Source organism: Haplochromis burtoni, unplaced genomic scaffold (assembly GCF_018398535.1).
Source record: "Haplochromis burtoni strain Fernald_Lab_line unplaced genomic scaffold, NCSU_Asbu1 Contig_85, whole genome shotgun sequence".
NCBI classification, from domain to species: Eukaryota; Metazoa; Chordata; class Actinopteri; order Cichliformes; family Cichlidae; genus Haplochromis; species Haplochromis burtoni.
Window position 1 is genome coordinate 490314 of NW_024582446.1, and position 26203 is coordinate 516516.

A 26203-nucleotide genomic window follows, 5' to 3' on the forward strand; every position below is an offset into this window, starting at 1 on the left:
AAAACCACACAAAAAGAAGAATCTATCAGAAACAGCATCCTCCAGATGGTTAAGATATCAGGTGTCTACTGGTATTAATTCTCTGCTGTTTTTAAAGTTGTTTGCTTGACCTCCCCAATACTTACTGAAAGGTATTTTGCTATTTCTTTCCTTAAAAACATCCATCAATCTGTTGTCTTAGCCACTTATCCATTTCAGGGTCACACTGGGGCCTATACTAGCTATACTAATGCACAGAGACAGACAAACAGCCCGCCCCCCCCCCCCCCCCCCCCCAAAAAAAACCCCTGTAAAACAAAGTTGAAATCTATATCTTTTGATTTGACTGTTTCTGTACTAATCATAAGAAAAACTGCCATGCATTAACCACATAATATTTTACAGTTATAGCTCCTTAAGGAGAGTTTTTCTTATGAATGCCCGCTATGAAACAGGCAATACAAAAAGTGGCTGTTCTTTCACGTGTAAAAGATCTCTCAAATTCTTTTGCTAAGTGCATGTAGCTTAGCTTTCCCAAAGCAGTGAAAAGCTAAAAACAATTTTCCCACACCCCCGCCATGACTCTTCCCTCTAACAAAAACATCTCTTTCTTCAGCATCTAAGGTGTCATTGTATTTGACACCAGAAATGAATTCTAGTGAAATTATTTTTCTCTTTACCAATAGCAGATCCAGTATTAGCTTACGCATCGCAATCAAATCATATAATACAACTCCTGGTTTTACTAGATATGTTGAGCATTTCAAAAATGACTCTTAAGCAAATCTAAACAGTAAATCCAGTATAAACTTCTGCATCTAAAAATCTTTAAACAATTCAGTGCACTGCTATTTTTTAGCTGGATTAGAATAGAGCTGCTACATTGAGCTATTAGGTTTAAGCTAGGTATTGTTCTAAGCTAAGTCAAAAAACCACTAAGTGCAGATGTTTTTAAAAAACACCCAGCAGTAATTTACCTGCACTATTCACTGTAATGCCTGCAATCGGGTTTCATTGTCTAATGGGGACTGGTAGAGGGTTGTTACAGCATTATCTGAACACTCCAGAGGCTAGCAGATGCCTTGTGTCAGGTTGCATAAACAAGATGGAACACTTTCATCCATCATGTTGCTGAACTGGGAGCTTTAGGCCCTCTTATCCGGCTCAAGGCATCTTGTTGAAGCAAAGACGTTTTCAGGACGCTGACCTTGATATTACCTTAGTGGAAATAAATCATGGCTGAATACTGAGCTCTGTTAATACCCGCTCTATGGCTCTCTGAACTAAGAGAGGGGTTTCGACATTATAGTTTCACAACTCTTCATCCTCAAATCATGTCAAAGTGTTCAACCCTTGTTTATACCCAAAATTCTTATGATAGCATCAGGCAGTGTTAAGCTCATGTGACATCAATGTGATGGGGGCTGTTGATTCACAGGCTTTTCAAATACTCATACAGACTCACATCCTGTCTTTTGGCGACGTTCAGACAAAAATAACATAAGAGCACTTACTCAAAAATCACACACAAGACGTAATTATGAAAACCCAAAGTACCAAGCTTCATCCTGTGGTGTGATGTTTGTCTAATGTCCCTTGCTTTAATGCAGGCATTAAGAGTGCAAATTGCACGTCAGTGTTGATGTCATTGTGCAATTACGAGACTTTGTAGGTGCATGCTAATATGCGGACTGTAACAGTTTTCAGTGGTATTTCAATCTCATCAGTGAGTCACGCAGTGATAAAATTGCCCACAATGGAAGCTCCAGTACTGTACTGTAGCACAGTCCCACCTACACACCACCCCTTTGTCTCCACAGCTGCACTTATTTTTGCTCTTCACCTGCCAACTCTTTTCCATGCTATTTCTCCATTCACACTGTAGCTTTTCAGAGTACATGAAAACTTGATTGATTATAATTTCAGCTAGTGTGGATGATTAAAGAAAGTTGAGGTGAACTCCCAGGGTGCTTGGAATCAGCTGTGCAGGCCAAGACTGAGGTTTTATTAAAAAAGGGAAAATGATTGAAGTCACCATATTAAACATAATAACAGGTTTCCCCCTGTAGGGATGGTGCTCATGTGGAACTCATTTCAGCCTCCACTTTATATTGTCTTTGATAATATTGGATCATGCTGACGGCATGTTCTCGCTGTCAGAAGATCCGAACTAGAGTTTCACACGAGCCAGGCATGAAAGTAGATCATAATCTTTAAAAATGGACAGTTTTAAAATATTAATGAAGCTTTTGCATATAGCAGTCTGTGCTTTGCAGTATTTAGTCAAACATTTAATACAGCTCAAGTTAAAAATGAGGATTAGAGGGAATAGTGAAGTAGGTAGTTCCCACCAACAGCCTTTGGACTGTTTTCTCTCTGAGGACTGAGTTGGAGGGCTTCAGTGGAGTAAACACTGTTAATAGACAGTTGGAAAGTTTCAATGAGAAGAAAGAGGGATTGTTTGGGTGTACTTTGGCAGCGGTTTTGGCATATAGTGGTGCTGGTAATGGTATGAAGGTGGGGGCTGCTGGCTTGGGATTTTTGGTAAATGTGCCATTATTTACGAGTCGGGTGGGCTGATGGGGACAATAAACTTTCATTTCTGGGAAAGCCATTCAACTTTACTAGACTTTATAGAACCTATAAGAGTACAAGTCAAGTTAAAAAAAACAGCAAACCAGAAAGTATTTAACAAGCGCAAAAAGTGTTTCCATATTCAGCTGTCACACAACACAGCAATAATGTGAGCACTCCTCTGGGTTGCCATGTCTGCCTGATGTGACACTTACTGGAAACATACACAAGGATTGCTGTGTATGTTTCAGAGGCGACTCTAATGACATCAAAACCACTCACAAAAGCTAAAACTGAACTCCATGCATAATTCATACCAGTTTGTGCTTGTTAAAGCTCCAAATCACAACCGGGCTAACTTGCTGACACACATGTTGTTGGTCAAATTACAATAAACATCTGTTTTGACAAGTAATTTAGCCTCATATTCAGACTTTGGATCTCATAGTATGTAAAAAAAAGAGGCAATCTATGCCAACCGGGTGAAGTAATTCCACTTGTTCTCAATTAGTTTCTTATGTCTGACGAATTCTTTGTGAAATTAGTGTCAGTTCCTTTTAACAAGATATATAGTTCTATAGAAAATGGCATTTGTTTATTGTTCATTTTGAGAAAATCTGGAAATGTAGCTTTCTGTTTTAGGGAGGCAGGAAGTGTTGAGATAGCAGTGTTTAACATCAGCTCCCCACTGGTCCCAGACCTCAACCTGTTGAAGCAAATGTGTGTTATATGGCCGCAGGACAATCCCCATTGTCCTGTTCTATGCAAGTGGCTGGAGCCCAGGAGCCCAGGAGCTACTCTGTTAGGCCCTGGCACCACAGCTTAGCTTTGGCCAGAAAAGTCAACCACAGGCTGAATTTTTCTCATTCAGCCAAAAAGGACTCCACACAGCTGCGCTTTCTTTCACTGCCAGCAAAAAAGACAGTCTGAGAAAGGGAGAGGATAAAGAGAGGCAGAGAGGGGAACAGTTGGGGGCATTTGAACTGGACAAGTTCAAAGACCCAAAGGGTTGTTTTCTTTGAGGAAAAAAAAAAGCAGGGAGAGGAAAAAGAAGCTGCTTAGGCTCATCTTGGACATCAAACTCTATTTTGGGCTACGCCATGTTTGGACTGCAAGCAATCACACCAAATCCCTGAGCTGTTTTTGTTGAGTGATTGGGAATGCTTTTGCCAAATTACAATCAAAGAGGTAAGGTGGTGACGTATTCTGGAGAACAGCGAAATGCTGTTTGTGCCTTTGTCTGAGGAAATCATTTTGCCATAGGCTCCTTGATCTTTATCCATATAGCTTGAGTTTTGCTCATTTCCTCTTCATTTTCCATTAAACTGAGAGCTGATATGTTTCACTGGCTCGCGTTACTATGTGGGACTCATGGCAGGTCACGAAGAAGCAGTGAGCAGACGTAAAACAAAATCATCTCAGGAGGTGCAGTTTAACCGAGGAATAATCTACTGATGCTTAAACACCTGTGGCTCTCAAGACTACAGCAGAGAGTCCCACCACCATATTTTGATCAAGTACACTACCCATGGGTTCCTCATAAAACATGAACTATAGTAGCCCTGAGACCTCAGCATTTTGCGGTTAAAGAAAATGCACACAAATAGATAAAACACCATATTATACAACACAATGTGGTTTTCAGTGTGGAACAAAACTAAACTATTACTCAAAACCAAACTGCGCTCTTCATGCAGGTACAAGAATTGGATAGCTCTTTTAAATTCGACAAACAAGTGTCTTCTGTTGTCAAATCTTGCTTCCATCAATTGCGTCTTATTAGCAAAGCCAGAGACTATGTCCCACCTAGTGACCTGGAAAAGCTTATTCACGCCTTCGTGACATCTAGGTTGGATTATTGCAACTCCCTTTACTTTGGTCTTAACTCTACTCTTCTTCATAGACTGCAAATTGTTCAGAATGCGGCTGCTCGTCTCCTTAGTGGTAGTGGGCGGCATGTCACTATTACCCCTGTCCTTGCCGACCTGCATTGGCTTCCCGTTAAGTATCACATTCAATTCAAAATCCTGCTGCTCACCTTCCGAATTACTAACAATATAGCGCCAGGGTACCTCATTGAGCTACTTAGATTATACACCCCTATTAGAGCACTAAGCTCATCTTCCCAGTCACTCTTGGTACTGCCGAGATCCCGGCTGAAGACTAGAGGTGACCGAGCGTTTGCGTTGGCTGCACCCGATCTATGGAATAACCTCCCCATCGCTATCCGCGAGTCTGATTTCATTCAATCTTTCAAATCGCAGTTAAAAACCCACTTATTCAGCCTCGCCTTTTCTACCAGTTAATACTTGTTTGTTAGTTAGTTTAATGCTTATTTCTATCTTCAGTCTAATCTTAACTACTTTAAATTGTTTTTTAGATTTTTGACTGTTTTATCCTTTACACATATTGTTCTTTTATGCTTTTATATGCATTTCTTTTGCTTCTGTGTTTTTAATGCCATATAGCCTGCTAGCATGTTTGGTACTTTGCCATAGCCTTCATCCTTCCCTGTTACTTCATCTTACCCTCTTATATGTCAAAACACTTTGGTATACCACTGGTTTTTAAATGTGCTATATAAATAAAGTTTGTTGTTATTGTTGTTCTATATAATAAAAATATTCTGTATTTGAATTCCAGCTCTATAAATTAGGAAAAGGCCTGGAAACAGCCAACATGGTTATTATGTTTCAATAATATTTGAAACATATGCATACATAATAATAACTGCGCTATTTAGAAAGTCATCATTTGTGATTCATGGGGTCTTTTACTGCTTTTCTTTTATATATTTTGTGTTAAGTCATTTCCTGTGTTTTGTTATCATTCATGTTTGTCATTTTACAGCGTTTGTGTTGAGTCATTTTCTCTGTTATTCATCTTTGTGTATGTTTTACTTCCTGTCTTTTTGAGCTTTTAGTCCACTGTGATAGTTTCCCCTGCCCTCAAGAGTATCACCTGTGTTTAGTCTGCCACACCTGTTTCCAGTTAGTCATCAGTCTCATCAGTGTATACTTATACACCTGCACTTGCTCTCCCAAATCCTGTGCAGGCATCCGATGTGCTGCATTGGTATGCTACACCAACAGTTTTCTTTACGCTTACCTTATTAGCTTATAATGTGTGTATGATGGCTATATCATATGAGCAGGTGTTTAGCAATAATATTAGAAATATGCCATGAAAATGCTATAACTTAACTTAAATTGTTAACTCCTTTGGCTGGTTATATTTTGTTGTCCTTTCTCATTCAGCTTCCCTCTCTTATCAGCATCTACTGTTACATTCTGTTATTCATTTTTTGTTTTCTACTTGTATTAATTGCAATGATAATAACAGGAAAAGAAAATGTCTTAAACCCATAAACATCTCTGATTGTATTCATCAAGTAGCCTGCGAATAGCTATCATTTGTAGCATTCTACTAGCAATAAACACAGGCACCAAAAAGGATCAAATTAGATTTGCAGCAACAATAAAAGCACAGTTTATCACAATAAATCATCACACGCCTACAACAATGAGGAATTTGACATCGCCATATGCCCTGGGTCAACTGAGGACGGCTCACAAACAACGGATCTTTTTCTCACGCTCAACATCATTTAATGAAAACCATCAGTTCGCACTTCAACGCTCATTCACGATAAGCGAGCAGTTGTCAAAATTCAAATTCAACAAAACCGCAGGGATAACATGTGAGGAAAGTGGGTAGGATCACACAGGCGGTTGACTCTGTATACTGTCCAGAGTCCGGACACATGGACTCTGTAATTCTAGTCCTGGAGTGACCACACAGGGCTGGTTGTGAGGTCTGGGAGAGCTGCAGAATTGAGACAGATGGGACAAGGGAAGGATTTTTAGGGGGTGAGAGAATGCTTTCCACTGTTCCAACATTATACAAAGCCCATTGATTTTTTGCAAGCGTTGAGTGAGGAGCTGAGGAATATCTGGTTTCAGCGTCCACTGCATGGTCATGACACCTGGGCCAGGGTCATGTTTGTCCAGTCCAGTCCGGTCGGATCTGGTCACAACAATCACCATGATTCATCATTCCATCCCTAACTTTTTTGGCCTAAGTGCCATCGCTGTACTGTGAATTTAATGCATTATGCATCACATCGCTGTGGTCATCAACTCATTTCTGTAGCTTGATGGCTTTGACCTCGGCTTCATCTGTCGTGACCCCCAATGTGTGTGTGGAAAACCAAACTATCCCTTCCCATGAGCCCTCTGCATAGACAGAAAGATTGTTCCTCAGGAAACGCAGGTCAGGAAGTCAGAGGCGGAAGCCAGCCTTTCGTTCTAAATACAACCATCCTCTAGAGATTGCCGTGTCAACAGAGAATTGGGCAGTATATCTTCTTTAAACGCTGACCCCTCACTGTCTTGTTTTGTTGCTATTTTTTGCGACTTTGCATTTGCCGAAACATCATCATTCTTCTTCTTCTTCTTCTCCTATTTCGCTGCAAATTGGCAGCAAAGGAGCCACAGACTTACATTTCCAACATGGTGTTTGTTTTGAACTCCGGTCATGAATGTAATGCTGTGACGTGTCAAAGCCATCCAAATGAGCCAGGGCTAGCACTGATGCCGCATCCCACCCAGTGTGAGATGAAGGGCAGTGGAAGTGAGTGGATGGGCATGTTGGAGCGATTCATGGGAACAAGATCAGCAAGAGCAGTTGGCGGTTAACCACTAACAATGCTGTGGCTACTCTTATGGACAATTAATCGCTGCTTGTTCTTATTTTGCTCCTTCCCTCAATCCTTCTCTCTCCCTAAACTCTCTTCCTCTGAGGCTAGGTTCGCCCTGCATGATGACCACAGTCCTCCCATATGAATTTGGCAAACATACCATGAAACATGAAAGGAAGCAATCATGGTGTCCTGGCTGTCAAGGCTTATACAGACAAGGACAGGATCACACAAATTGGGAAGTGGGCAGTGGATACAGAAACAAAACCCGTGCAGGATCACAGTAAATATGAGATCACACATGACAGCATATTCAAGGAATCAAAGTCTGTTTTGTATTTTTTTTTTTGCTCAAACTTGACTATCCTTGACCACTGATTACTCAACAGTCAGCAGAGTGATTAGCTGTCCTGATGAAAAACAAAAAGGAAGTTGTTGAGTAAGCAGTGACTTTTAATAGAAGCAGAAACACAACTGACTCTACTCCTGCAATATGTCACATTTGCAGTAGTGAAAAGCATATGTACTGCGTTAATCATTGTTTTGTTTTTTTCATCTTAAACTCCTTTGTCTTCCACTTTTATTTTTCAGAGGACAAATGTACTCCAATACAGCTGTTTCCACATATTTAAAGTAAAGAAGTAGTTCAGTATACTTTAATTGAGGTTAAAATAACCTGTTGTTAAATTACAGCTAAATGCAGCACTTAAAAGTGTCTCCTCCTCAACATTAAGTACTCAAATAAAGGTCACCTTCCATCTGTTATTTAAAAAGAAAGAAAAAAATATATGCAAATATAACCCTCTTCTGAACATTGATTTGATACACTGTAACTACCTTTACTTAAGCATTAATAACATAACAAATAAAGTTGAAAAAAACACAATATTGTACTTTGCAGTTGGATTTACCATTGAGGAAATGCTTGTGACTATCATAAAAATATGGATTTTAAGGAAATCTGTATGTTTTTCTTCTATTTAGAAGGAAACATACAACACAACTTCAACACTACAACACAAATGGCAACTACAAACATAGCTTTTTTTCACCCTGACTATGTCCCCTCTTCTCAAATCTAACCTACACGGGCACTACTAAGATCTTAAAGGTTGTTTTCCCATGACTGGCAGAAATAACTAAGATGTGCCAGCGACAAACTGAAAATACATTTCTTGTGAAGCAGAGATGTTCCGCTCACAGCTGCATATACAGTAATAACCTTAATATTAAGGAATTGAAAATGCAAGTGTGTGGGGGGGATGACTGTTTAGTGAGGCAGAAATCTCACTAAGTGGAAACCACTAAGTGACTGGTATTCATCAACAACCCTATCAAGCCCCAGAATACACATTATGCACCATGCAGCAGTAAAAAGTAAAAATACTACTTATTTCTTCTTTAATACATTGTTTAATGAGCTTGTGGTCACCTTAACTGGGATGTGGTGCAGCACGGTTTGAGATTACCACAATACTAGTTTGAGTAATTGTGAGTTTTGTAGCTGATAAGTCCCTTTGCTTCACACAAGGCCAATGTTAGTGTATCTGTGGAAAGACTGATTACACAATTCACAAGTTTGTACTGAGCACTAAATTACCTCAAAGCCGCACAAAGGAGCTGTCTTTGACTGAGCTGACCTGCTGGTCTAATCTTAGAAATTCCCACTCAATCTAGAACTCTTCTGTTGAGGTAAAGTTATGTTTTAGGCAAACGTGCAAAGACTTAAAATACTGTACAAAAATAGAGTTAAATAAGAAATGCTGAGACCAGAGGAGAGAGAAGCGGAAGAACTTTGCCCTCTGTTGGCTGCAGGGAGGAACTGCAGCAAATTGTTGCCACAACAGTCACCTCCCATTTATTTGTTGTTCTCCTCCATGACTTCTTTCATCTCCAGTAGTGATAGGTGAAAAATTTAACATCCTGTCATCCCACTTAAACATTATCAGTGACCTCAAGCTCAATCCCCATCCTCCCTTCTGAGCTTGGGGTCATCAGAGTCAACGGCGCAGGAGGCAGAAATCAAACGACGCAGCACATGCCGAGGAGTGACTGACTCCAGCGCCAGCAGAGCCTGGAGGAAAAAAAAGGAGGACAGCCTTGACCTTGGAGAGCACAAAACCTCAGAAATCAAGTCTTCTAAGAGAGAGCTCAACTCAGTCAACAGTAAGAGGAAAATACTGCCAGAGAAGTTAATATATGGATCGTGCCTTTTGTGTTTGTTGCTTTGGAAGTCAGTGAAAACGTCATGATGCTTCTACGCACCTTAGTTGCAAGATTTCTGTCATTTGTGACAACAGAAAATATTTGGATTTCAAACTCTTTATGAGATATTTTTTTCTTTTTAAAGGAAAGAGAGTCCAGAGTAAAATAATGCAGTTTTTTTTTTTTACAATGCATTGTGTTAAAGTCTTGTCAGTAGTAATTACAGTGGTTTACTGTCTCCATTTTTAAAGCATCTGACTTTATCCCCTGAGAGCACAGCAGGCTGACTTTTTTCTATATATTTTCATTTTGGCAGGAAACAGGTGCCTCCTCCTAAACCTGGAAGGACAACTGAGTCACACAATAATATCAGCAGGCACGATATATCTGAGAGTATTAAAAATAAACAAATGCACTGCATGAGGCTTCTTAAGGCCAAGGTCCAGTATGAAGGCATTTCCATCAGTCAGTGGGTAGTTTGTTTTTGAGTTTAGAGCCCTGCTGACCTTGTGCGCTTTAAATCCTTGCAAGTATCTACAGTGAAATTTCCAGCTCCTGCATCACAGTTACATGAGCGTATTCTTCACTTGTGTTACATATTACGAATTCCCACACCAGCTACGGGATTTTTGCATTTGCAAAATGAAAAGAAAAGGGGGAGAAAAGTGATTCTCTTTCTACTTCCCTGCTCTGTTTCTCCCTTAGAGGGAGAGAATCGATCTGGCCCACTTAATCAATCAGTGACAGGCCCTTTGAACTGCAGACGAGATTTCTAGCAAGTCTGTCATCCCACCCTGTCATCTGTGAAAACACTCCAGGGGGAGATTGCTCTGCACAGGCCTGGCTCGTAAAACTCTTTTTTTTAATGTTCCAACACACACCCTTGCTGTTCACTGACAAGGTCCAGAGTAACCGGGTGTTTGCATCTACTTTTCTTAATGCATAGCGAGGAGGATGTTTGAGTTCCAAAAAGGTCAGCTCACGAGGTCTTAGTCAGATACTTGCTTGAGAAGCTGTGGTGTAATCTGGCCTGTTCTATTTCAGCTCGTTTCAACATTTCAGCGCAAAAACAACTTCCCTGCCTCCTTCAGGGCTGCTAGCAGTTAGAGACAAAGCTCTCCACCTCCCCACTCCCCCCCTGCATGGCTCCTGTATAGGCAAAGAAGAAGAGGAAGGGGAAAGGGAATGTTTGCCTCTCTATCCCACCCCTCTTCCCTCACTTCCCTGGGGGCAATGCTGTGTAGTAATAAACGTCCTCCATAAATCTCCCCCTCACGCCATCATCCCCTCCTCCATACTCCAACTTTTTTTTCTGTATGTTAACAGCTTCTTTTCTTCTCCCCCTCCTCCTCAACCCTGCTTTTCTTTTCCCTCCTCTCCTTTTCTACTGCAACCCAACCCTGACATTAGGGTCTGCACATGGCCGATGTCATAGACTTTATGAAGGGGGTGGGCAAGATGAGCCACAATACATGTGTATGGGTTTCACTCTCTGTAGTCTGTCACGCCAGTGCGGTCGAATCTAGTGAGGTCACTCATGTATCAGATTGTCGCCTACAGTACCTGATGAAATGACATGCACGTATTCAATTCAGAAGAGGAGTTTTATACCTGCTGGTAATGAATAACAAATGAGCTGTGGCTGAGAAGAAGAATGCTGTAACAGTGAAATAGCTGTGGTCGGGAAAGAGTTAAAAGTGCGAGTGCCTGAATTCACCGGAAAGTCCCACAAGTGACGTTACAGTCCAGCAATTAAGAGTAAATTAATTACAGAGTAGTGGATGGTAGCTGAAACCCCGAGGATAATACAGTAAACAACTCCAGAAGTACAAGATTTCCATTGCCCTACTCCTCTTCACTTGCCTTTGAAGGCTTCTGATCGGACTTTAGTTTTATATAAATATATTTAAGCTGCTTAATTATGAACTGAAGACACTTTTCCCTCCAACAAAATTAACTTTTAACAAATCTAACCCAAAGTTCAGATTCTCCGATCAAGAGGAAAAAGAAACTTGTTTTTAGTGCTTTATCCCTCCTAACTGGTAGCCTAAGACGGTTTGGCATTCAAAGCTCACCCAGCACTGGAGTAATCTCACATAAACTGACAAACCAATGCAAGTTTTTTTCTCTACAGTTACTAAAGTTACTGAAAGTTCACGCCCGTTTTTTGAAGCTCCTCCCTGCAGTCGATTGATTAAAAAGCAAATGTCGGGGTTGGTGCAGGGCAGAGGGGGAGAGTTCAGTAGCTTTGAGCAACTTTCTAACAAGTAGACTGGCTTTCTTTTTTTTTTTTAAACTACTTTTGTGATTTGATTCCGGTCGCTGCAAAGATGACCACAGCCGTGGTATCGCCTTTCTTCGACTTCGAAGTAATGAACAAGGTAGCTTCCTAACTTTTTCCACCCCCTTCTCTCTCTGTGTGTGTCTTGTGGGCTGACGTTAGCCTGTTAGCAGCGGGGAGTTAGCCGCTGTGGAGGAATGACGAGCTCCGTGCCCGCGGCCCTCTGCCGCCTGCGCGGAGGCTGTTTTTGTTTTGCTGTTTATTGCTTTGTATTCCGCTTTGAGTCAGCTGCGTGTTTATTTGTTTGCTTCGTCTGTTATTTCCTCTCTTCGGCCTCGTCTCTTGAGGGTTTACGCTATAAGCGCCTTCAAAGTGGACCGAAGCGCTGCGGGAGCGTTAATTTAAAAATTGTTTAAAAACATGGTGTTTTTATTTACTTGTGTATTTATTTAATGTTCAACATAAGCCACATCCGCTAACTTTAATGTTATCTATGGTTTATGCTTTGAGGTTGGTGTGCAGTTTAGGCAGCCAGCGGCTGTTAAAGTGAAAGCTTTATGTCCTCTTTATTTTAATGAGATCACTTTTGCGCCACTTTTAATGCCGCTTTCAGAGCAGCCACATGCTCGCTAATCATTGACCAGATTTGGCTGGCTTTAGCCCACTTTCTGCCCCTATAAAACTACTTAAACTACCGGCATCGTCTCACCTTAACACTTGATGCGTAATTCGTTTTCATACCCCGTTTTGAGTGTCAGATTGCCTCTCAAAGCGTTTTTGTTTTTCTTTTAGCCTCCCTCTGGAGTTTGTTGGATTTTATTTACACTGTCATGTTTATGTAAATCATGACTAACTGTTCATTTCCACTAGTATGGAAATGTGTGAAAGCAGATCAGGTTTCCCTTGTAATCCACAGAATGTTTGGCCACTTTCTTTCTCTTTCAAATGATGCAGGCTCTTTGTAGCCCACACTGGTCGTCCGCAGGCCTCTCATGTGCTGCTGTCCTATTGACTACACAGGCGCACACATTCCTAACCTGGGCAACTTGCCAAACCAGCTGCTGTTCTATAGGCCTGTATCCGCTAATGTGGTCTGAGCCAAAAAACAACAGTCATGCAGGCGGAGGTGTAGCCCCACCAGTCCCACAGTGCCCGTCATTTTTATTTATTTATTCAGGGAGAGTATCTGTACAAATGGTTTATAGGCTCGCCTAACAAGCGTTCAGTCACTTTCAGGAGTTGCATCAGGATGGCAATCGGACTTAAAAATCAGGGAGCTGCTGAAAGTAGCTTTTTATTTGTGCTCTACCTTTTCTAATGCTTGCATTTTCTGTACTTTATTTTTCTTGCAGAACAAACTTCTCAGCTACAACAACAACCTGGGTGTCTCCCATCCAATGTCTGTTCCTTGCACTAGCACCAACGTGCCCATCTCCAGCTCCGCCGGACCCCTGCTGGACAGGAAGGCGGTGGGATCTCCCTCAGTGGGAGGCGTGTACCAGCGGCGGCACTCTGTCAGCAGTACAAAGTTCAACCAGAACCAATTTCTGAATAGCCTGAAGGCAGCGGACCAGTCCTCCTCACTCATCTCAGGGGTTGGCAATGCCAGCAACAACAAGGAGAACCGCCTGCGAGACCGCTCCTACTCCGAGACGGGCGAGAGGCTCATCAACAAGTGCCTAGGCCCTGCCAGTCCCACTGGCAGCAGCAGCCAAGTGAACTCCAGCCGTTACAAGACAGAGCTCTGCAGGCCCTTTGAGGAGAACGGTTCCTGCAAATATGGCGACAAATGCCAGTTTGCTCACGGAATCCATGAACTGCGCAGCCTGAGCCGCCATCCTAAGTACAAAACTGAGCTGTGCCGCACCTTCCACACCATCGGTTTCTGCCCATACGGGCCTCGCTGCCATTTCATCCACAATGCCGAGGAGCGTCGTGGACCTCCCCAGCAGTCCTCTCCTCTTAACTCTATGAACAAGATGGAGCGACCTCGGCTGCAGCACAGCTACAGCTTTGCTGGTTTCTCCAACTCAGTTGGGCTGAGAGACAGCCCCACCTCAGTCACCCCTCCACCCATGTTCTTCCCTGATGAGATCCCAGACTGGCCCAGCAGAAATCCCTTCACCTACTCCAGCCAGGAGCTGGCCAGCCTGTTCGGGCCCAGTCTCAATGCCGGTCCTGTAGGCACAGAGCCCAACACCCCTGCACCTCCCTCTCCAACAAGCACATCTTACTATTTCAGACCCATGTTGGAGTCCCCTCAGATGTTGGAGTCTTCATCCAGCCCCCCAGACTCTATGTCGGATCAAGAGGGCTACCAGAGCAGCTCTGGTGGCAGCCTGTGTGGCTCAGAGTCCCCCACGCTGGATAACACCCGCCGCCTTCCCATCTTCAGCCGCCTCTCCATCACTGATGACTAGACTGCACGCATCCACTAGTGACTTTTAAATTTGACGACACAAAGAACATGGCACTCCCCTCTACCTCTGCCCTTCAGACTCCCCTCTGCCCTCAAAGCTCCCTTACACATCACGTTAGTTCCTTGTTAGCATTATGAGGATATAATCAACTAAGGGAACCCTCAGCTAAATCTATCATTTCTTCCCACTTAATCTGCACAGCAAGTTTTAAAAGAAAGTACCCCGCCATGTGTCATAGTGCCAAAAAAGGAGAGGAAACTGAACAATGAAATGATGAGAACAACAATTGACTGTTTATGCCAGGTGCCACTTGTTTTTCTTTTTGTTTTTCTTCTTCTTCATGTATTATTGAATGTGTTGCAGCACAAGTGGCCTTGGAAAGGGGTGTGCTTTGCACTAGCCCTCATCCCCCTCCCCTCTCTCCCCTGCCATCCTCCCTGATGATACCACTTCCCCTGAGCTTGCTAGAGGGTGCTCAGTAATGTAACTGTAGCTCTACACCGCAGACGTTTTTACAGACTGAGTTAAGACAAACGGAGAGAAATGACAGACCCTGAAAATATATGAATAGTTTTTTTTTGTTTTTTTTTTTTTAAAGAAATGGAGAAAAAAAAGTGCCTGGGCAGTTTCTGCATGTGTTTAGGGTGAATGGACTACTGTTTGTTTTGGTTCTTTCTCATTTGCCCCCACCCACCTCCTTCTACCCCTCAGTCAAGCCCCGTCTTATGTAATTTTGAACCGGGTGAGTCTGCAGGAAGGACTTTGAACTGGAAGTTGGTTATGGCCCCCCCTCTCCTCCTGTTGCTGGTCACTGGCTGTTTCTTTTTTTTTTTTTTTTTCTCCTTGGGAAGGAAGTTGATATCAAACTGATCATTAAACCTGCAAGACTTTGTCCTGCCCCCAGCACCTACACCTTCATCTTCACCGATCCGGGGAATTCCAGCATTCCCATAATATAGTTATACATCGCATGACTTGACAAGATCGGATCTCCAAGCTATTTTACTTTACTTGTCCCCCTCCCATCTCCTTCACTTTAGAACCTGCTCCATGGAGCGCTCTACTCTCATTACATCCCTTTTTGCTTTCTTTATTTGATAATTATTTTTTATTAATGTTATTATTACGGTTATTATTATTTGAGAAACTTTCCAGACAGAAGGTTTGCGTGTCACTGCTTATTTAACTTATCAGAACATATTTATTGGTGATCATATGCATTTTTTGTTAATTTTGTTTTTTGTATTTATCTGGATAATGAACAATAGAATATATTTTCTTTTATGTTAAATTATGATCTTCCATATTAATCTAAAGATTGTGAAGACGTTTTTGTCAGTTTTCCTTTTTTTCACAGTTTAATATATTGTACTTCAATGACTTTTGTTCTGCAACTACACTTTGTCAAAATGAAACTTAATTTAAAGCAAGAAAAAAAAATGCAAAAAAAGCTGTTTTGCGTTTTGATTATTTATTGTACTTTGTTTTTCTTACTCCCTCTTATTGGACTGCATTTCCATCTAAACTAGATTTGCTTGTATCCATTCCTCCCCTTGCACATGTTACAGTAATCTGACAGTAACAGTAGCTAACTGTTATGACATTAATTTGATTTATTTTTTTTCTCTCTCCCTGATCTCTTGTCCCCACTTTGAAGAGGATTATTCCTACTCGGGTTGATGGTAGACTTAAAGGGGTGCTAAAAAGAAAATTAGTAACATGACTCGTTTAGCAGAGTCTAGCAGTTCAGAGGCTGGCTGTGTTGAAATGTGTTCTGTCACCCAGTCTGTTATTACAAGCAATAGTTGTGATCAAATGAGTTGAAAGTATATCTTCTTTTAATTCAATTGGATGCTTGATCAGTGGAAGTGCCTCGTTTAATACATTCCAGGTAGCTAAGGGCTCTCCGCCTTTTTATATTTGATAATGGAGGACAATTTCTTTTTCTTTTTTTTCTCTCTCTCCTTAAGTCACTTGTTCTGTGTTGCCTTTGTGTGTTCAGAAGAGGTGAACAAATTCTGACACAAAGAAAGTAAAACTGTTGAATGTATTTTATTTTTTTTTTCCCAGCCATGTTTTTTCACTACAGTAATTTCTGTGAGTTTATATGAAAACCTGTTCTCTCTTTCTCTCTCTCGTTCTCGCTCTTTCTCTCTCTCTCTCTCTCTCTCTTTTTGTAAGTATTGATTGCAGTTAAGTCAATAAACCTGTATTTTTTTGAAAAGTTCAACTTTGTGATGAGTGGTGTGTAAAAAGTTCTGGGAAATTGAGCAAATATGGGGCAGTTTTGCTCAGTTTTGGGTACCCATTCAAACTCTAGAGGGCTTCCCATGAATGTGAGTTAAAAAAAAAAAAGTCAGTCTTATTCTAAAACCTTACAATTCCAGAGCTTAATCAGTATTCAAGTTTCTTCAGTATCAAAAAGTCCAATAATGGCTATGAGGAAGCTCTAATGACTGATACTGCATACTTGTTGCAATTTGTCCAAAATGTGAAGAAAAAAGAAACTAGTTACATTTTGTAACATCATACCCAAGGAAACTTGGGTTTTAACAAAAGAGGCACACAGTATTATATTTGAGGCTGTAATCAGGTGAGTGCTTTTTCGATGCATAATACAGAACTAAAGGGAGTTTCGGTGTGGTGCAAGTTGATTGGTGAGCTGTGCAGGCAGCAGCCAGGGGTATTGACCCGGGGATAGTCAAAGTCTGAGCAGGCTTGATTACACAAAGACCTGGCATACTTAGTTTCAGCAGAAATATTGATCAGGGGGAGCTACTATAAAGTTTCCAAGAATAAAAAAAAAAACAGATTTGATGAGGTTGTGACCTAATCAATATGTACACAAGGATATTTCAGGTAAAAAGGGGGATAAACGGTGCAGTCATAGTTAACACTATGCCTTGGGGTTAATTTGATATATTCTGTTTTTACATTGAGAATAAATACAGATAACAATCACAAGTTGGCCATTAATGCGAGCAGAGTGGTATTCAATTTCAGTAGCAACTTCCACTTCATGCACTCGACTCAACATACGCACCGCTTCTGCATTTCCTCGGCCTCTGGACACTTCCCGTCTGTCCATGTTTATATTCTCTCACATTGCAAAAAAACCGGAGCAGCAACAGGAACTCCCTCCATACAATGGTGGGTGCTGACCCATCACAGCTGACCCATGGAGGCCTCCTTGTTGCTTTATCCCTGAGAACCTGGGCCTTGTGGCGTCTAGTTTTGATCCTTAGGTCCCTCCATTCTTCATCACCCACCAACTTACTCCCCCATCCCATTTTAGACCAGCTGGAAATGGTCTAAAAACATACTGGTGGCCAGGATAAAGCAAAGAAAGTCCTTGATTACATTCAAAACCAGAGAGCATTCATGGCTCCTATAAAATAAAGCAATGATCAACACCAACCACGATGCAACAGCTTGTTTAGAAGTGAGTCGTACAAAGGTGCTCTTTAGGAGTCAGCCTAAAAAGATGAGATGATATAACATGTATATATGCTACTGATGGAGAGTAATTGCTTGTTGAAAGGCCTCTTTTTTGTGGCTGTATGGAATGTTTTACCTGTGCAAAGATGGGTGTTGTGTTTGGGAACAACACAGTGAAAATTGCTTGGATTGCAGATTAATGTTTCTATGCACTACCCCTTTTAGAAACTTTGAAAAAGCCTGTTTGCATTCATTTCATTTGAATTCTACAAGAATTTGTTCATAAGAAACAAGGGTCTTGAAACTTAATTAACATCACTTGAAAGATATCATACTCTATATTTCTTTGTAAGAGAGTTTTTGGTAAACAAAACCAATATTGCATAGTGTTCTTGTATCTGCAGATGCCACACAGCGTATGAAACATCGCTTACTGTTGGTGCAAGCCTGAAGCAAGATGAAAGCGATGGAAACTTGTTGCCACTTCAAAACTGTTCTGCGTATTTGGTTTTAATAAGATAAGAAGCAAAGAAACAACGAATTCAAAGGAAAGGCTTCTCAAGCTAAATCAGGTGAGCATTAGTGATGCACACCTTTTTCTTTGCTGCACCCTTTCAGAAGAACATGAAGTGCATGCAGTTTGAGGCTGATGAAAGAGGGCTGTTTCCTGTTTGTGTGGTGTATGCATAGAGGCACCTTGAGATGAAGTACCAGGAAGTGGGTTTCTGAACCTCCGAAGGTGGCGGATGGAGGGGGTCGCTTGCTCTTTGATATGTTTTTGAAAAAAAGAAAAAGAAAGCTTCCATTACTTCATCAAACGTAACAGCAGGTAATTTTCCAATATGGAGACGATGCAGTGACACAGACCAAGCTCGTTCACTCATTGCTTCCTGCAAAACAGGATAAAGCAAGTTTGTAGTTCAGCTCTCAGTCCCAATCTCCATTCACCTTTAACCTGCAGGTTTGAGCAACAGAATGTCAGAGTGTGTACACTTTGCAATTGTGTTATCGCAGGAAGGTCTACCTCCTTGTTTGAGAAAGAGGTGAGTAAATAGTGCTGATGTTCTAACTGTCTTTTATCTACACTGACAGCTGAGAGAAGGGTGGCTGCAGTGCGGTGTGCATGCATGTGTGCATGCTTGTGTGTCACTGCAGCACAGCAGGTGTTGTGGGACAACGGCTAAGGTCAACTTCGAGCGAGGAGGTTAGAGGGAGCTCAGAAATCTGCATGGAAAACGGTAAAGAGATCATCTGTGCAGCAGCAAAACACTGACCCGTGGACATCAAAAGCATAATTTTCTCAAATTATGCTTTGTCACTCTGTGCAAAACAGGCATACAGCCACCCATAAATTCCTAATTAACACATTACACAGTATTCAGGGGGGTTTAACCCATGTGAAGATAAATAAATCTATAAATAGTAATAATGAGCCATTTGCTCTGATGATTCTAAACTGAAACTCTGACAAATCAACCATGACAGGAAAAAAAGTCTTAGTGTTTGTCTGTCACAATCCCCATACGCTGACCTTGCTGTCAGATGACAGACTTGCCAAAGGCCTCATTTGCTCTTATACAGTGGCAATGCACAGTCATCCTCTCTGTTTGTCCTCACTTTTAGCTCTGCTCTTTGTTTGTCCATGACTTCGCAAAAGAGGTTGTTGGGAGTTAAAGTCTGGTTTCCTAAATATTGAAATTCTTAACTTAATTATGGGGATGTGTTTTATAATTTGTGCTAACAAGGGACCTTCTCATCCCCCCTCTAATCTCTTCCTGACTATTATCAGCCTGTAGTGAATGCATTTTACTGTTTGTGAAGTTTACCGTTTGAATACAAAACAATATAGATTAGTCACACTGAGTGACACAGAAAGTGGAACACCCAATACCTAAATCTATGGGGGAAAAAAACCCTTGTCGATAACTGCCTTAACAAAGAAAACAATATTAACTATTTCCTTTGAAGGAGCTGCATTGCTGTTTGTAGAATGGCATCACAGCAGTGACGCCACCCTCTTTTATCAATAGCATCAACCTATTTTCACAACCTCATGATTTCCCCTACCATACATGTTTCTGGGTAATCATTTCATAAAATATCTTATCTGAAAGTCATGCTTTAGTAGTTGCTTTACAGTTAGCATTTTGGTAATCACACTGCTGCAATCTCAGTATACAGTATACAGTATATGCACTTTTTTTTGCTGCCCGCAGCAGCCAACGGGCTTTATCTTTGTAGGTCTATGGCTGTATGTGTCACAGCTAGACTCATTGCAGATCAACAAAGACAACAGTCACAAACACTCCCTGATCCCGTGGCTTTAATCCGGGCTCTCCACGCTGCTGTTATCTAGCCGACTGAGGCTGTGACACACTACTTACCCAATAATTACTATTAGCCGTGTCTGGATCCAGTGTCACATGTGCTTTTCCTCCCCTCAGGCTAAAGTGGCAACCCTTGACCTTTTAAAGAAAGGAAGAGAAAACACATGTGTTGAGCAGAGGAGCAGAGAGGTGAGGAGGCTTCAGAGGAGAGGACTGGTGATGGCTGTCTGACAGGTTGTGGAAACACACCCTTCCACTCCTTACTGTGACAGAAAAACAAACACAAAGCCACTAGACTCTCGCTGAGCTCTGCGCTAATGGACAGGTGATGACTTTTTCCTAACGAGACACTGGCCCAGTGGAAACAGGAGATGAGGAGTGACCAATAGGAGAGGCTGTAACAAACCTGACACTGTTTTGCTTTGGGTTTCTGGTCCACTGGGCCGAGTGAGTCACACACAGTTCTCCTGAGTATTGAACCACTTCAGTCTTCCTGTCTTATGACTTCCAGTGTCACGGCCTGATGGGAAAAACGCGGCCTCCATTAGCAGAACAACACTTGCTCTGCTTTATTAAAATGCGAATTCTTGCTTAAATGGCCTTGACAAGCATTTGTACGACAATATTTCTATGACATTTATGAAGGTCACAGCGGGGCTCAGGGCAGCACTGATCATCCGGTAGGTTGTAAACAAGCCTTTTCTATCTGTAACTCACTCAAAGTCTGATTTTCCATCTCTGAATGAGTTTTAGGTGCCTGAAGAGGCACATTACACAATATCTCTCCATGTAAAAGCAAATAATTGTGCAAAAAATAAAGCATATTCATCAGCTAGTCACAAAGCTGAGCTTTGGCTTAGTTTTATTTCGAGGTAAAGTCTGTAAAAACTCCATGTTGGATATCGAAAAGACATGTTACTATATATCCAACTCTTTACTTATGCCTCTGTGTGTGACACAAGACAGTGAATGAGGTTAGCTCGAAGTCACTGAACCATGCTAAAGCTAAAAACAGCACGTTTCCTTACACGTGATTCTCAGTTTTGTTTTGCAGCATCTGTTTCCTCTGGTGACAGCGACACTGGAAAACAGTCTCATTCTCACTTCTTAAACGCAGTTTTCAGTTTCTCACTAGCTCAATACTGATTTAAATGACCTCACACGCACATACGCACACACACACACCCACATGTACATATCACGCTCCTAGAAATAAACTTCCTCCTCCACCCTTACACCTACAGAAGTATATTAGAGAACGACAGACTCAAAGTTGGCTAACTATGAGTCACTCTGGCCTTTTAGAGGTAAAAGCAGACAAAGATGACATCAGTGACAGTTTTACAGGAAGTCCTTGCACCGAGGCCAAGTCTGCACTACACATAGACGATCATCTCTATCTGCAATCTAACACTCAAATGCACTCACATGATGTTGACTTTAAAAAAGTTTTTAAAATTATGAAATAGATAAAGTACAAGCCTTTTCATGGCCAGAAGGGTTTAAACAGTGTTTGAAAACCAGACAAAGAATGAAGAGAGAGTGACACAGAGAGTACGTCTGGACTTCAGTTACCCTCCTGCTAATATAACCATGACTGTATAAGTTTTTTTTGTTTGAGTTGTAAACAAGCCCTAGATACAGTATCTGGCCTTGGGACGTTAGGGAATAGTTAAAAGTGAACTCTGTCTCTATGTGCATGTGTATTTCACAATGATCTGCTGGCGGAGACTCAGAGGGACAAAGATAAGAACTGACTGTGAGAAACCACAGATCTCACACCCACTCGTTTACACGTACACACACATACGAGACAAACGTGCATGCATTCTCCCGCTCGTATGCAAGTCTAAGACAAACACACACATGCATTTAACAGTGCGCTCCCTCAGGAACATGCATGAGGCTTCTCATGATGGAGGAATTTTACTTTAAAAACAACCCAGATTGTTTGGAAGTGTTTGACTGCTGCTCAGATTTCTCAAGGCATGTCTTCGATCAAGATAAGGCCGACCTGAAACCTGTCAAGCTCGCTCCTGCACTGTGCTCGCCCTCAAGCATCACCTGCTAACCTGTTGTGACAAGCACTCGCGTAGGTAGAGAGGAAAAAAGGATTAAAGCCTAACTTTACATGAAGCCTTGAGTAATGCTGGCGTAAGGGCATTACTATGACAGACTCATCTTGTGCCCAGTGGGAAACACTTTTGCGCGAGACTTTGTAAACTTTACGAGAAGATGACAAACAGTTGAGTCAAATTCTTATTATTATTACTAGAAGTGAAGTGTGTCTGGGTTCAGGGCTTGGGATCTGAGAAGTGAAACTAAAATTTGAGTCAGACCTAAACCACAAAAATAAGTTTCAAACTTCAGACTTGACTGCTTTGTGACTTGGCCTAAAATGACTTGCTGAAGTGTTAAACGGAGATAATACAAGGTCAATTTCAAAATGCAAAATACCGTACTCTAGCTTAAAGTCTTAATTTGCAAACAATAAAGACAACACTGGTTGGATTGGTCCAGTAGGGTTTTGCTGTTACTACTTTGTGCTGGTATCACCATTGAGTGGCTGTTATCGAATCTCCAAATGAATATTGCTGTATAAATTACATTTGTCAGAGAGCTTTTGTTATTATGACTCTTTGCACAGTGCTTATCATGTTACACATTAACACACCAGTACAATGTTATATCAACATCATCCTGAACTTGTATATACAGGTACATTTATTCAGTCAAGTGTTTAAAAAAACACAATTGTTTATTTCTTGTTAAAAAAATCTGCTCATAAAGTCTGACATCATTAGTCATCTCTGGGTCTAAATTTTTCCAAAAATTAACACTGAGAATCCAACCAGGGTTAAAAATTATCCAGAGTCTATCAGCACCAATAAAATCATCAGTGTGGCTGTTGTCCCAATATTACAGTAAGGCTTATCAAAAGGGCATCTATCAAAAAGAGGATTTACAAGGTTACTGGAATTAGAAATTGGTAGGACGTTAGCTAGGCCAATGTTACACCATCGTATGACTTAAGCTTTCTATAAAAATAAAACATACTGCTCCTATATACATTTGGACGTCAACAAAGATTGAAAATTAAATACCAGGTAAATGTAGGGTTAGTGAGGTTGTCCTAGCTTACCTTTTATAACATGCTAACTGGTGGCTAGCTACAGTTAGGCTAATATAAACACATTAGCAAAGAGAAGATGTATTAAATGGTTAAATTGGATACATTTGGGTACATTTTTCCTCAATGCACATTCATGTTGAGGGTCCTAGATAAACTGAGACAAATGTCATCATATAGCAGCAAGAAGATGTTGAAAAAGAAAATCTATCTGTAACATGGAGTTAGTCATTAATATGTTGATGTGTGGTTTGGACAACTCGCTATGAAAAAGTCACGCTCCTGAGCTGGTGTTTGTAATGGTTTGTAGTGTAGCCTGTGAGTTTTTAAAAACTGAGGTTAAAGATGAGTTGCACATGAGTAGAGCTAATGAAAAGCCAGAGAGGCCAAGAGCAACCACCGATGATTTTTAGGGGCTTGTTTCTATCAAATAAAACAAGAGACAAAGTGTTACAACACCTTAAACCTTGGACCTTGGAACAAGGTTGATAGGTCATCGCTTAACAAGCAGATTGTATTGGCAAGCAGAGCAATAAACTGGTCCAGAGGTGTGTGTTCTGACACCTTACTTATGAGCCTTGAAAACTTTGCTTACATTTCCAAAAAAGTGAAGCCGAGGCCTCTAGAGCTCTGTATTTTTGAAGCCACAGATTCAGTTGAGCAAACATGCCAAATCAATCCAGGGAATGAGTCATCACATAATTGAAGACTGACTGGCTCTGATTTTTAACCCTTAAATACCAAATATAAATAAGAGTTACAACTAAGCTTCACATTAGAGTTGTACTGAAGAAGATCTTGGGGGCTTACAGTATTCAAAATAATCTGCAATACCTTGCCAATCACCTGATATTTTAAATAATATTGCTTATTTGTCTTACTTTAGTTTTCACATTGCCATCTCCTGCATATAACCAATACCTGCTTGCTGATAACATCCCTCAAAAAAGCAGTCAACGTAGAAGAACCACTTAGAAAAGTTCCCAATCCTAATATTGATGTGTTCTTAAGGATTAGAGCTTTAATTTAAGATTCACCTCGATAGAAAACATCTTTCCTGGGGTCTACATCTACCCAAGAAAAAGCTAAATCACCTATACAATAGCTTCACATGGGGAAACAATAAATTGGTTCTCTGAGAGGAACTCATCTGGGTTTTCCACTCTGAGAATCAAACATCATTGTTATCAGTGACACAGAAAAACAAGCAACAAGTTCAATATAATGTGTGAGAGCAGACTGAGGCCCAAAGGAAGGCCGCAGCACAATGCATGGCAAAAGAGCTCTCGATAAATCACAGCCCTAACCTATTCGCCACCTGTGTCCGCTGCCTTCCCAGAAACACAGTCACATAGGCAGCTGCCCTGCTCTGGAAAATCGTCACGGCCATAATACTCAGACACGAAGTCACACAACAGGAGATTTGGATATCAAATGCCAGCAATGAGTAGAACAAACTCCCTCTTTAATGTAGAAATTGTTACTTTGGCATAAGATTTTAGAATGACGTTCCACAGTGGTGCACACTCAGCTGTACAAATTTATGCCTTGCACACATGCGATCAAACAACACAGCCATTAATTAGATTAGAAGGCCCTCAGCTATTTCCAGTTTTCAGTCTTAAAAGTGCATTGTGGTCTAAACAAAACCAAAGCCTGAAATAAATTAAAGTCATCCATAAACCATAATGATATTAACAGTGAGACAGTGCCATTCAGATTTATAATGTTTCCCAGTTAAAGTTTGTCAGAATTTCTGGAGGTGACGTATTATATGTGTGTCTGTGTGTGTGTATATAGTCATATGTAAACACATCCGAATGTGTATGAGCATATAAACACATATAAATGTGTATAAGCATGTGTGCTGAAGGGGGAGGGTTGTTTACTTGGGCAGCCTCTCAGAGAGTGTCTCCTGGCCGGCTCCCACTTCCTGCCCCTGGAGCAGCAGCCTGTCTAGTCAGCCACCTCAGGCTGACAGGGAGACCACATGCTAAAAGACTTATTGGCCTACTTTAGAAGACCTATGGGGTAGAAGGGGACCATAGGCCTGCTTTGGGTGGGGTTGGAACTTTTCTCTCTCTTTTTTTGAAGCAAGATTGGGGGGTCTATGGGGTGTCTGATTTTTTTAATAAAGCTCTCAGCCAGCCTCCCCTCTCTCCCTGGTTTCTTCTGAGTGCTTACAGCTGCGGGGGTTGAGAAGGGGGGCATAGCGGAACAGAGCTCTGCATAGAGAGAGCCCTTCATGAAGTCACATCTGGACCTTTCCCAGAGAAGTCAATGGAGCAGAGAGGCTAATGAAAGTCTTAAGTTATGTAATTGAGCTCTTCCATGTGCACCAGACGGTAATGTTGGCTTGATCTGCAACACAGGAGGTTAGCAAAGTCTTATGGACATTTATGCCCCTCGCAAAGGTCTGATAAATTCAGTCGGGCTCATGTTGCTACTGCCATGCCTGTAGCATGTCACTAACTCAGAATATTTGAGTTCCAGCCCTTACATGGAGTCCCTGAAGTAAGAGACTTGGCCTGTGGAGCATAACAAACAGGGTTTGGCATTTACTGTTACTAAAAGGCTTACTTAGGTTGATTAGCCCATGTTGTTTTTGCTGTAGTTAGGCTTCCAGTGTCCAGCAGCAGTGGAAAATCACTAGAGAATTATGAACATTAAGTATAACGCATAATTAAATGTGGTGTACAATGATTCTTTTTGAACTTTGTTCAAAGTGTAAACGATTGTAATGCAATTTTGAGCCTTCCAGTTTATGACAAACACATGTCCGCTGGTGTATTGTTATGCTTAGCCGTGACTGGAGCAGAAAGGCTGTAAAATAAACTGCCTGGCTGCTTATGAGTCAAACAGGCAAAGAGCGATCTGCGCTGTGGGATTACATGGTAAGAAGTGGATTGATGAATGTTCGAGAACACCTACACACACAAGTGCACAGAGGCAAACAAGCATGTAGTTTTGTATATATATATATATATATGTGTGTGTGTGTGTGTGTGTGTGTTTGTGTTTCCATATGTGTGAGACAACTGTCTGGATTGAATAAGGTCTCCTGTATCATCCCCAGCTTTGATTTACCTTCCACAGCCGAAGGGAGTAAAAGGAGGAGCAGCCAAAGCAGAGGAGATGCTCTTGAAATGA

General features: G+C 41.3%; 1 protein-coding gene across 1 annotated transcript; it reads left to right on the forward strand.

The window, feature by feature from the left end:
• The first annotated feature begins 11661 nt into the window (after nt 1–11661).
• On the forward strand, nt 11662–16385 carry zfp36l1a (zinc finger protein 36, C3H type-like 1a). The gene is made up of 2 exons (XM_005925990.3): nt 11662–11838; nt 13091–16385. Exons 1-2 carry the CDS (start codon nt 11788–11790, stop codon nt 14156–14158), a joined length of 1119 nt encoding a protein of 372 aa, XP_005926052.1. The 5' UTR covers nt 11662–11787; the 3' UTR covers nt 14159–16385.
• The last annotated feature ends 9818 nt before the right edge of the window (nt 16386–26203 follow it).

What these genes read in the sequence shown, in the direction of transcription:
- zfp36l1a (XM_005925990.3), top strand. Translation starts at nt 11,788, where the DNA reads ATGACCACAGCCGTGGTATCGCCTTTCTTCGACTTCGAAGTAATGAAC. An exon ending in ACTTCGAAGTAATGAACAAG is followed by an intron (nt 11,839 to 13,090) that starts GTAGCTTCCTAA and finishes TTTTTCTTGCAG; the next exon opens with AACAAACTTCTCAGCTACAA.